Genomic DNA, 12,767 nt, shown 5'->3' on the forward strand with positions numbered 1-12,767 from the left:
ATCAATCTACAGAATCTCTGCTGGGGATCCACTTTGTGCAAAGTTCCATTCTGGAAACGGGATGAAAAGAATTCTGGACCAGAAACTTCTGTGCACTGCCACAGGGAGAGTCTCTGTTTTCAATGACCTCAAGTTTCCTCTACAAGTGGCGGAGGGGATGGATAAAACAGAGTTACAATAACCAGAAAATAATAAAGACTAAAATTCTGATCAAGTGGTTTGGCAATATGGTGTGAAATGACAAGCATGAGGTCCAGCTCTAGTTCTTTCCAGCAGTGTGTCCTTGGGCGAATTCACTAACCTTTCTAAGCTTCAGTTCCCTCATAAATACAAACCGCTGTGCTGTGATCATCAATGGGGAAAAAAATGTATGCAGGGGATTCGATATGGCACATGGCCTTAAGAAGTGCTCATTAAAGAAAATCTCATTATTGATTCTGAAATAAGGTGCTAACACCAAGTAGCAGGGGCAGGCAGAAATACGTGCTTTCAAAGCCAACACCAACCAACGAAACGAACAAAACTGTTTGCTTAAAAAAAAAATTCTAGGGGCACCTGGGTGGCTCGGAGGGTTGGGCCTCTGCCTTGGGCTCAGGTCATGATCTCAGTGTCCTGGGATCGAGCCCCGCGTCGGGCTCTCTGCTCAGCGGGGAGCCTGCTCCCCCCCCCTTCTCTGCCTGCCTCTCTGCCTACTTGTGATCTCTTTCTCTCTGTTAAATAAAATAAAATCTTTAAAAAAAAAAATTCTAGATGTTCCAATTCCCTGAGTGACATATGAATCTTTGTTTTGAAAAAAAAAAAAAAAACAAAATAAAGAAAGTTAGGAGATGTCAAATTTTAAAATGCAATCTGAACTAAAAATATAAAAGAGCTACCTCTATGACAAAACAGGCATTTTTTAAAAATAAGATTTTTATTTATGAGAGAGAGAGAGAGAGAGAGAGCGCCTGATGTGGGACTTGATCCTAGAACCTGGAGATAATGACCTGAGCTGAAGGCAGACGCTTAACCAACTGTGCCACCCAGGCACCCACTGGATTTTTTTTTTTCAATGTCTGTTTTGAAGGCATCTGCCCTCGTCTCAGGTCATGATCCCAGAGTCCTGGGATAGAGTCCTTAGATAGTTGACTCCCCCAACCCCCTTCAAGCTCCCGGCTCAGTGGGGAGTGTTTCTCCCTCTCCCCCTCCCCCTCCTTATGCTCTCTCTTTCTCTCTCTCTCTAATAAATAAATTTAAAAAAAAAAAGGCTCTAGAGACCAGGGCCTGCTTGTGGAGTTGTTTCCAATTTCTCCAGATCCAAGCCTGGAAATAATGAATAGGAATGTATTAGCTGATGTGGAAAAGAAGCAATCTCCCTAATAATTTTGGCAAACCATATACCCTTTCAAGTAACCCCAAAGATTCCAAAATAAAGCCAATCATAGCCAATTCCAACTATAGAATGCATTTGGATTATGTTTTATATCCTAATTATCTTCAGACAGATGGGTCTGTTGCCTTTTACATTACTGGTAGTGCCTGCCAGATAATATTCAAGAACAGTCCCAAGGATTACTATTTTGAAGAGTGCTGCATATGGCGGCCACCCATGGCCTAATGCGGTGATGAAAAAAAAACCCATCTGCAGTGATGGCAAGTTCCACGGCACCTGGTCTTTACTGTTCCTTGGACTGGTTAATGTCTACTCATCCCTCTCCTAGTTACCCAAATTGAAAATCTCGGGATCACCATCAGTCTTTTCCCTTGTCCAGCAAAAAATGACTATATTTTACGTCTTCCTCCTCTCCATTTTCATTATTACTTATTTTAGTTTAAGGCTATTTTCTCACGTGGACTCTGTGGTTAGCCTCTTACTGTCTGTATCTTTGCCAGTGGGTCTCTCCACTTGGTTCCATGTTTCTCACTAGGACAGATCGATGCCAACAACATGTCCCTGATTATGCCACTTTCTTGCTCAAACATTCCTGCTGTAAACAGAATAAAATCCAAACTCCTCTGCCTAACCCAAAGCCCCTCTTTGAACTGGAACCTAACTCATCTCTGCTTCTTCTTCTGTCCCCGAAACTCGACAAATAAAACTATTTCTGTTCACTTATCTACCTCCATGCCTTTGCATGTGCTGTTCCTCTGTTCCCTACTTCTATCCTCCTTCACTGCCTCCACATACCCAAATCACCCCTCCTCCAGGAAGGGTTTCATTTCCCATGGGCAGTAAGTTCCCTTTCCTCTTATCTGTGCACAGGTGTTATCTCCCCATTAGAAGATCAGCTTCTGAAGGAGAGAAATTGAATTAATTCATCTTTTACTCCCCCAAAGGATCAAGCCTCTCAGCTAGCAGGTATTAAACACATACTGATTATCAGCAAAGAGAGTGAGATAGCTCTGAAGCCTTATTTCTAAGCAATCTTCCACGAAGGAGAAAAATCCTTCTGAAAAGATGTTCATAATATATGAAGTGAATCAGCTGCAAAAATTAGCACAAACAATATAAATGACATTTTTATTTATACAACAACAATGTATATTCAGTATATTACCGTGACTATTTCTAGTTGGCAAGGTTAAGCGGGGGGGAGGGTGTTTCCTTTGTGCTTTTCTACACTTTCTTAATTTTCCACAAGGAACATAAATTTTATTCACAAGCAGCACATTTTTAAAAAGAAAACCAATCTGACTTCAAACTCCTACATGAGGCAGGAGACCCCAGGGACATTCTTAGGATAAGCAGGCGACATTTGGTCCCTCGATTAATTCCGGAAAGTTGGAACTGCAGTAGCCCATTCAAGGGTTTCTCAGCAATGCGGAGTCCTTGCCATGTCCCAGCATGGGCAGCAGAGATAAGACGATACTACGCAGGCTGGCACAAGGGCTTTCTGGGAGCACTCGGGTGATGGGGCCTGGAATATCCTCAAGGGAAGCAAGCCCTCCACTAAGTGATCAAAGGGTCCCCATGGAAGGCTTCCCGCTAGCCTTGGCCATTGCTGGGTAAGGCCACACAGCCAAGTGGGAAAAAGAGCTCCCGCATTCTATACTGTGACAGCAAAGGTCACACCGATTCCCTGGATACTGTTTTTTGCTACAATCACTAAACTTTAGTCCTTGGCAAAGAGACAAAGTGTTACTCCTGAGGTCTACTGGAAATGCGCTTCTGAGAATCGCAGAGACAGGATCCCAGTGGTAACAATCAACTTTCCTGTTCCTCAGAATCTATCAAACATTGTACGCAGTCAACAGATGATTTTGCTCAGTGACACCTCCCGCGTTACCAGCAAGCACATCCAACCACTGGAGGAGAAAGGAGGTCACCAAATTTAATGAATGCGTGCCAATCACTGTTCTGAGAACTCTGAAGACAAAAATGTTTTTTTTTCCCCTCAAAGAAAAACAATACAAATAATCACTTTTATAGCAATCCAAAGCCCAGTGGCTCGTTACCTGCTTATACTCAGCAATGATAGCTGTGGTCTTCTTTATCTCATACTCAGCCTTCTCCAGCTGTTTCCGGAAGACTTCTTTTAGCTAGAGAGACAGAGGAGGAGAAACACCAAGCCTCAGTTAAAAGCCTAATGGATTGCCATGAACACCTATACTCATGTCGGCCTGATTCGGTCAAGGCCAATGTTAACAACTACAGCTACATTAACTCTCCTCACTGAAGCTGTAGTCAAGCTTGAAAGCCTGATCATCTTCGGAGATGCAGACATCTTTCTCTCCTGTAACGTGTAAGACATATGGAGCAGCCCCATTACAAAACTGCTTATCCTTACCACTTACTTTATAAATATGTTGTGAAATATGTGTCCTTTCAGAAGCTATCTTCTTTCTTCTTTTTCTTTTTTTTCAGACTTTATTTTTTTTTTTTTAAGATTTTATTTATTTATTTGACAGAGAGAGATGGCAAGTAGGCAGAGAGGCAGGCAGAGAGAAGAGGGGGAAGCAGACTCTCTGCTGAGCAGAGAGCCCGATGCAGGGCTTGATCCCAGGACCCTGAGATCATAACATGAGCCGAAGGCAGAGGCTCAACCCACTGAGCCACCAAGGCGCCCTAGACTTTATTTTAAGGAATCTCTACACACAATGTGGGGCTTGAACTCACAACCCTGAGATTGACAGTCACATGCTGCCCCCATCTGAGCCAGCCAGGTACCCTGAAGCTATCTTTATTCTTATGAGAGCCTAAAACAAAACCAAATACCCAGGCAATGTCGTGGGTACTCTTACTGCTATATAATCAATGACCGCAGAGGCATTTTAGGGCCTCCCCATTCATAGCCCCTACTGTCACGGCTGGTAACTCCCTGAAGGTGGGAACAGGAAGCTTTGGAGACCGGAGTCAGAAAAAGTTGCAGGAAGGTAAGAAGTTTGGAGGTCAGGAGATTCAGGGACTGAGGAATGACTTTAGAAGGATCTGGCGCGACACGTAACGCAGGTCCTTGTTACAGTCACAGAAATGCCAAACCAAGAACGCTGAACTGAAAAACACACTTATTTCTGGAGTCCAGCAATGTGGGATGCTGGGTATCAAGGAAGGTAGGACAGCTCCAGGCCCACCGGATGAGGAAAGAACTCAGCTCCTCCATGTTGTTGACCAAACACAATACAGCTCTGGTTACTCTTTAAGTACATAATCAGAATAAATTAAATTCTGCTTTGCAGCATTCCAAACTAGCTGTATTTGCTAACTCACAAATGACTGCGATTTATAATCGGACTCCTTATTGTTGAGGTTTTCCGAATTCCTTCATATTTGCCATGTTCTTAAATTCTAAAAGCAATGTATAGGTTATATTGATTCAAAGTTGGTTATTTATATTGGTCTCTACTCTCTAGATTCCATAATTAAAGGACGGAAATCACAACATTCTGCCCTCCCATGATAAGGCGCCATAGACTTCAGGACAAACTCAGAAAGCTGAGAGGCTCTGGGCAAGTGTCACTTAATTTCTCTAAACCATGGTTTCTTTATTTGGCAAAGAGAATAATCCCTATCTCACAAAGGTACCATAATGATTAAAACAGGATATATGCACATATACAAATACGTGTGTGTGCCCCCCCACACACACACAGAGGGAAGAAGCATGGGTTAAATTAATTAATTTGCTAATAGCTTCATTCTTTACTTAAAGTACTGAATCAGCCCCCCAAAAGGCAGGAGATAAAAGCAAAACAAAACAAACAAAAAAACCACAAACCCATCAAAGACCTGGCTCAAACTGGATAATCAGCTCCTTAAAAAATTTGACTATTTAAAAAAAAAAAAAAAAATCTTGGCCCACACTAAATGCCCAGAATCATTTCATCATTTTCCAATTAAAAAAAAAAAAATCATGGAACACTTTTTATCAATCCTGGAAGGTGCTAAATGATACATCCCTTCATTACTAACTTTGGTGGACTTTTTTCTGCTTGGCTACAGGTCTTTGAAATGCTTTGTGTTCTATTTTATATTTAGTATTTTTGATGTCTTGGAATGAAACTCATTAAAATAAGTGAGTGAATCATGCCTGGCGGGGACTGGCAGAGGCGAGACGGTTGATGAGGCGGCCCGCTCTTCCCCAGGAAGACTAGAAGGCCGGCGGGCTCGACTCCTTGAGTAGAAGGTCCCTCCTGTCTCTCAGCTGGGAGGACTTGGCCAAGCCATGGTCTCCCAGCTGCTTAGCCTCCCAAAGCACATGAAAACTGGAGGGAGCGAACTGGTTCCCAAAGGGGTTTCTCCTTCCCCTGGGGAATAAGGGTTGAGTGCTCTGCCGGGAATGCAGGCGCTCCTTCTAAGGCAGGAATCAGGGCGACAGAGCAGGACTGACCGCACCTCCCAACTCCCAGACATCTCTGCAGGCTTCCCCTCCCCCTTGCCCCTCATACTGCTGATGTCAATGAGCTTGGAGACAGGACACAAACTCTGCAGGTTTGTCCAAGCTCTTGGATCTAAGTCCAAGTTGCTAAACTTAGAGGAAACTTCACACTCTCACTAGACATCTGAGTAAAGGCAGATTCCTAAAACCTGTTCAAGGGAAGAAATCAGTTCTTGCCTCCACTTTGAACACCCTTCAGACAAAATGCGGAGACCCAACGCTATTGGCGTGTCCTGCCTCAACATCACCCTTGACTTAGAGTAAGTTTAATTTTACTTCTTGCTTAGAGTGTTAATTAACTCCTCATGCCAACACACATGGGTAAAGAAAAGCACCTACCCCCCCACCCCCCCCGCCCGGATGCCTCTCACCTGGGCCGTCTCTTCTTCTTGCTTCCTCTTCTCTTCCTCAGTCTCTACCAGCCTCTGTTTGGTCAGGAGGAGCTCCTTATTCAGCACATCTGCCTTGTCTTCTGCCTGCACGTCGGAGCACACGGCAATCATAAGGAAGGCGAAGAAAGAACGTGTGTGGATACTCTCTCCAAACCTAATCTCTAGTTATGACGGTTGCCTCACGACCAAAAGCCATGTTCCCCCTCCTAGCTCACCCAGGGGACGGCTGCTTTCATGGAAGGCCAACTTCCTAGCAGGCACATGGCACACATCATCTCTGATCCTCACAACAACAATCACTTTACTGACAATGGCAGTGAAGTCTGGAGAGAGCGAACAACCCGACTGCGGCAGACATGGAATAGGAGAGGCGTGAGCTGAGTTCAGACGTGAATGGCATCAAAGCGCATGCTCTTTTCTAAATGCTTTTTACACATTTTCAGTCACTCTGAGACTGTACACGGCTAGGATGAAGGGGTGGAGCCGTATACAGAAGCTTCTAGCTGTTAGTGCCCGGGGGGTGGGGGGTTCGGATTCAGAGAGAGACAGGCTGATCCGTGGTCAACAGTAGGTGAGAAAATCCAAAGACCAGCAGAGGTAAAATAGCTCACGAAGGGACGCACACAGGACCGTGAGTACAGCAAGGAGAAACCCATGACAGAGATGGCCTTCGGGAAAACTGATCGACGGACCAGGCACCCGATCAGAAAAGGCCGCGTTTCTGGAATGGCTGAGCAGAGCTCAGAGCGAATACTCTGCTCTTAACGTGGATACAGAGTCCAATTAACCAGGAAAGCACCGTGTGTTTATTTAACTAGTCAACACATGCCTACTGCACACCCTAGACCTTTAACTCTCCCTGTAGGTCTCAGCGTCAAGTTCACATCTGCAGTGGAGTGAGCCCTGAGCTCTGTCCTACTCACCCTGACCTAAATCAGCTCCTCACCTCCATCTAAATGAGTTCCTCTGCCTACATCTCTCCTATTTCCCTCAACAGCACCGAGCACAATCTCTACGGACAAATCACACGTGGGGGTTTTTCTGTCTTGCCCATTAGACTTGCTCATCCCCATCTCCCCAGCACCAAGGCCAGCACCAGGTGGGGCGGGGACTCCCCAGGTACTTGGTGAATGAATGGAGGTGACTCTCCAATCACTGCCCAGGGGGCACTGCGTGGGGTAGAGGTGGCACGGGGCCACAGGATGAGCTCAGCAGAGAAAACCACAGACACAGAGGACAGACAGCTATTCGAAGAAGCTATCCTTGGCCAACAACAGCGAAACATTATCCAAAGAATCGTAAAAACTGGCCAGGTGGCCATGCTTGTGTTTTGCCCCATCTCCCAATTGTCCCGATGGCCGGGCCAGCACAGTCTGCCAGGGCCTGGCAGAGAAGAGGCACTCCAGCCTCTCTGTCCGGGCTCATAGTGCCCAGTGTCCCACAGTCTGATGGTCACAGCTCTGTTTTCAGATAACTTGCAACTATGGTGTAGTGAAGGTAAAAAGTCCCTCTTAAAAAGACTCTAAAATTTACTCTGATAGATTTGAAGGGGGAAAACTACACAGCAAAAGTATATCCTGAAACTAGAGGTGGGCAAGATATCTGTGCAAGTTATGTTTTCATAAACTGTATATGATATCTGGTGCAGATTACAGACACTCGAAACAGCCAATTTGAGAGCCAGTCAGATGACTGCAGTCAGAGAAGGGAGCACCTCCCCAGACTCTCTGAGGGAGGGTCAGAGAGCAGAGAATCAAGAACAGCAACACAGATCACTTCGCTGTTCTTAAAAATCGAACCAAATCTAGGTCCCCACAACTTCAGCCCACAGGTTCAAGTTCTACCTCAGACTATGTAACAGCCCTCCTGATAAAGAAGAGTGCAATTTAACGTCCTCTCCAGTAGCCCCTGCATTGTCCAGTTTGTGAAGAGAAGAGTCCTTCCTCTTCATGACACTCTGAAGTGAATGTTTTCTAAGTCTGGCTTCTTAAAGAGATTCACCCCAAATTTTTAGCCTTTTGTAAATTTCTGCTATCGGGACATTTAAGCTTCTTAAATTGTGCATCACACCTAGACATTCTATTTTATAGTTTTGGAACACGAAAGGAGTGTTTCTGACATCTGCAGAAATTGCTGGGGGTCCCATGTGGGAGGAGCGTCAGAATTTTCCAGAAGCTTCCTCCAGAGTCTTTCCTCTATGTTAAACAGTGAAGTCAGAATGATTCTACAGCTCATCAAGATAGGATCACATCTGAAAAAACTTGGTTCTCCTAGGAACAGTCTTCTGGGTCTTTGGACAACCAATTTCTAGGCCTCATTTAATTAGAAATCATCTTTCATGTTAAATGAATCTCTAGGGATGTAATACTGAACAGATAGATACTCATATTCTTTGAATTCAAACTATAAAATCTTCACCATAATTTGTTAAGATCACTGTCATTATTAATTCTAATCACTTACTAACATTCTTTTTTAAAATTTATTCATTTATTTGAGAGAGACAGAGAGAAAGCAGGGGGAGGGGCAGAGGGAGAAAGAGAATCTGACGCAGACTCCCCACTGAGCACGGAGCCAATGTGGGGCTCAGTCTCAGGACCTCGACATCATGACCTGAGCCAAAATAAAGAGTCGGCCGCTCAACGGACTGAGCCACCCAGGCGTCTCAGCACTTACCAACATCTTATAATGTCTTATTTTGTTTTTTAAAAGATTTTATTTATTTGACAGGGAGAGCAAGAGAGACAGCATAAGCAGGCAGAATGGCAGGCAGAGGGAGAAGCGGACTCCCTGACAAGCACAGAGTCCCATGTGGGACTCGATCCCAGGACCCCAGGATCAAGACCCAAGCCAAAGACAGATGCTTAACCAACTGAGCCACCCAGGCCCTCCCTGAAATGCCTTATCGATGTGGAGACTTCTAAGTGCTACCTAAGGTTCATACGACATACACAGGAGAGGAAAAAGCACTGCCATTTGTGATTTAACCATCAATTAACGGATAACCTGATCGAAAGGTTCAGCGCTCACATCAGGGATGAGGCTCTCTCAGAAATGATTTTTTAAATCACTAGTCAAGCCAGGGGCGCCTGGGTGGCTCAGATGGCTGAGCGTCTGGCTGCGTTTGGCTCAGGTCATGACCCCAGGGTCCTGGGATCCAGCCCCGCATCGCGCTCCCAGCTTGGTGCAGAGCATGCTTCTTCCTCGGACATTGCCTCTGTGCCCTCTGGCTCTAACCCTCTTGTCAAATAAATAAATAAAACCTCAAAACAAACAAACAAACAAACAAAAAACCAAAAAACTGGTCAAGCCAGTTGTTCAATTTAAAACAAAACAAAAGACTTTACCACTCATCACACGGAGCCCCTGCTCTAACACAGAACTTGCTCTGGTTGGAAGGACGAGGAGCCGTGTCTCTTCTGTTCGTTCCTTGCGAACAAGAAAGGACAGGAAGGGCTGAAGGCAGCTCGCTACAGAAACCGAAATGGAGATGTTGTATCTTTTTACACTGTTAATCAAGGGGAGAAGTCCTTATTCTCAGAGTCTGAAGGAGGGCAAGTTGTCAAAACAGAAGGCTGTTTCAAAGAGAAAACTTAAGAGGCTTTGGTGCCCTAAAGCCAGCACTAAAGGGACAAGGTAGGGGATAATTTGTTTTTAAAGAGTACCTAATTACCTAATTAGTGCTTGTTTGTTTACATATTGTCTTGAATACAAGCTGCTTTCATGTTTGTTTTATGTTTGTCCAAGTCTGGCTATTTTAATGAAGAGATGTGATTTTGAGAAAAGTGGCAACGGAAAAGTAGGGGGTGAACAGGGTGGAGGTGGGCAGAGCCAGCACTTTCCCTAGGCGGTGGGTGCCCTTCCGGCCTGGCTGGGGGACGAGACACCAAAGGGGCATGGACAGCTGTTGGACAGGGAAGTAAGCCCTGCTCAGGCAGAAACTGCAGAATCAGATGTTTGGAGGAGATGTGCATGAAATAGCAATTTTTATCCTTTTACCTAGATAACAAGCTTCAAAAGGCAAGGGCCAGGTCTTCCTTACTCTTTTAAAAGAAGAGGTATAAAGGAAGGAAATTAAGAGAAAGATGAAAAAATGAAAGAATGAAGGAATCTTTTCTTCAGGGACTAGCATCTAGAATCTGCACAAGCTATCTACCCAGATACCCAATAGTCAGTTATTTTGGGACTACGCATGCAGCAGTCTTTCCAGGCTGATCCACAAGATGGACTTTCTTGGTGGTGTAACATCTTTTAAAATAATATATTATTTTTCTAATTATTAATAAGGTATAATGCATATTATTACTAACCCAAGGGTTGTTAAGAATTTAAGGCCTTCTTATAAAAGATAAAATAATTGAAAACAAATGCAAAAGATGAATTTAAGTTAGATTGACTCTCATCACCCAGAGTATCTAGAACTAGTATTCTGATGGATTTCCTCGTAGGCTTTTCTCCTTTTGAGGTATTTTTTAGCTTCTTTCCTAACACAATGGCCCTCTGCCAGCCACACTCCTTGCAATTTAGATGCAAGCATTATATACAGAGAAATTTATAGGTTTTACAATATTATAACATTATCTTCCCATTGTTTTTTTTTTTTTTTAAAGATTTTATTTATTTATTTATTTGACAGAGAGAGAGATCACAAGCAGGCAGAGAGGCAGGTAGAGAGAGAGGAGGAAGCAGGCTCCCTGCTGAGCAGAGAGCCCGATGCGGGGCTCGATCCCAGGACCCTGAGATCATGACCTGAGCCGAAGGCAGAGACTTAATCCACTGAGCCACCCAGGCGCCCCTCTTCCCATTGTTTTTAAAAAACAATTCCCAAAAGACATTCACTTTCATTCTCCCCTTCTACTGGGCCTACACATTATTTCTACTTTTTATATTTCTGAGTGACACAGTAGTAAACCATCTTGTACACATCCCGCCGACCAGATTTCTCTTTTTGTTAGAAGAGCTTTCCGAGTCAGAATCTATATGCCATTTTCCTCATTTATTAAATGTAAGATTAAAAAAAACCTGCTCGGCGGAGTCATTAGCAAGATTAAATGAGAGGACGGTTACAGAATTGCTGAATTCCTTGGTGTGTTGTAGGTGGTCAGTAGACATCTCATCTCATTACTTTTTAATCCTTTTAAAAGGCCTGACAGAGAACACCAAATACACTTCCTGCACAACTTTCAACCTACGACTCTCTCTCTAATGAATTTCACCGCCATCTCCACGGAGTCCCCCTGCTTAAAACTCTTTCCCATTTAGTTATCCATCTTCAGAAAACTATTAATGGATAAAAGATTTGAAAGAACAGAATCAAATGTGAGGCCGTTGGGGGAGCCTGTATGAAAACAGGAATTTCATTACAGTACTGACTCACCGGCGTAGTGTCTTTAACACAAAAATGTACCAGCTAAGGTCAGACTGGTCCTGCTCCTGATGGACTGGACGCCCTCTGTCTTCTTTGGCTCCCTCCTAGTCACATGTCTGTCACACCCCCTCTAATAACTTCCCAACAGCCCAGCTGAATGGTTTCGTGGGGAAAAGGGTCACACCCCCGACCTCCAGACCCCCAACCAGGCTGCTTTTTGACCTTCCACATCCTGTGTCCCACAAAGCAGTTTCTGTCTTAATTTCAAACTCTATTTACTGTGAATTCCTTCAGCTGCCCCTTTTCCTCCTTTAGCACTATTTTCCTTAATAGTCGTCTAATCCCTATCTTACTGTGATTGAAACTTCTGAGATGCAAAACCAGCCGTATACTATGGGGGGAAAAGGAGTAGTACCAGGGACTGTTTTTCAGCATTTAAAAAATCTCTCCAAACATTTAATCATATTTCTATTACTGGACATTGTGTTTGAAATATTGTCAATGAGCAGTCAGCGTACAGGTAAATTTTTTTTTTTTTTTTAACAGATTCAGCAGTGTTAAGTCTCAGTCTTTCTGACCCTGACACCATTGGTGGGGAACAGTCACTTCTGAAGTCAGAAAAGAGAGATAATTTTAAACCCGCCCAAGACTCCTTCCATATTGCTAAGTATCTTTTTTTTTTTTTTTAAAGATTTTATTTATTTATTTGACAGAGATCACAAGTAGGCAGAGAGGCAGGCAGAGAGAGGCTTGGAAGCAGGCTCCCCGTGGAGCAGAGAGCCCGATGCGGGGCTCGATCCCAGGATCCCGGGATCATGACCTGAGCTGAAGGCAGAGGCTTTAATCCACTGAGCTACCCAGGTGCCCCGCTAAGTATCTTTTAAAACACCAGGGACAGAAAACAAGAAGTCCTAAAGCTGTCAAGTACTGCTGGAAAGAACCAGGTAAGTTGAACAATTTAAGGTCCTCCTAGCAACAGCTACCATGTATGGAACACATGGTGTCGACATGCTTCACCTTATTTTACCTACAGGCAGGTTAAGAACCACGCAGGGTCGTGTGGTGAGCAGACAGCGATGCAGGGATTCACACCTAGCATCTTGGCCCTCAGCCATCAGAGAGCGTGTCTCTCCACTAATACCCGTATCTTCA

General features: G+C 44.2%; 1 protein-coding gene across 6 annotated transcripts in view; it reads right to left on the reverse strand.

Moving 5' to 3' along the window:
• Positions 1 to 12,767, reverse strand: part of LOC111150680 (RAB GTPase activating protein 1 like) — a 759,175-nt gene that overhangs the window by 9,486 nt on the left and 736,922 nt on the right. For all 6 annotated transcript variants that reach the window (XM_022508220.1, XM_022508222.1, XM_022508221.1 and 3 more), the window contains 2 exons: positions 6,227 to 6,331; positions 3,436 to 3,519 (listed from right to left, as the gene is read on the reverse strand). In XM_022508220.1, coding sequence (XP_022363928.1) covers positions 3,436 to 3,519; positions 6,227 to 6,331 — 189 coding nt within the window. The remainder of the gene's footprint in view (positions 1 to 3,435; positions 3,520 to 6,226; positions 6,332 to 12,767) is intronic.

The sequence above is a fragment of the Enhydra lutris genome, unplaced genomic scaffold (assembly GCF_002288905.1).
Source record: "Enhydra lutris kenyoni isolate GAN:26980312 unplaced genomic scaffold, ASM228890v2 scaffoldscaffold24, whole genome shotgun sequence".
Lineage (NCBI taxonomy): Eukaryota > Metazoa > Chordata > Mammalia > Carnivora > Mustelidae > Enhydra > Enhydra lutris.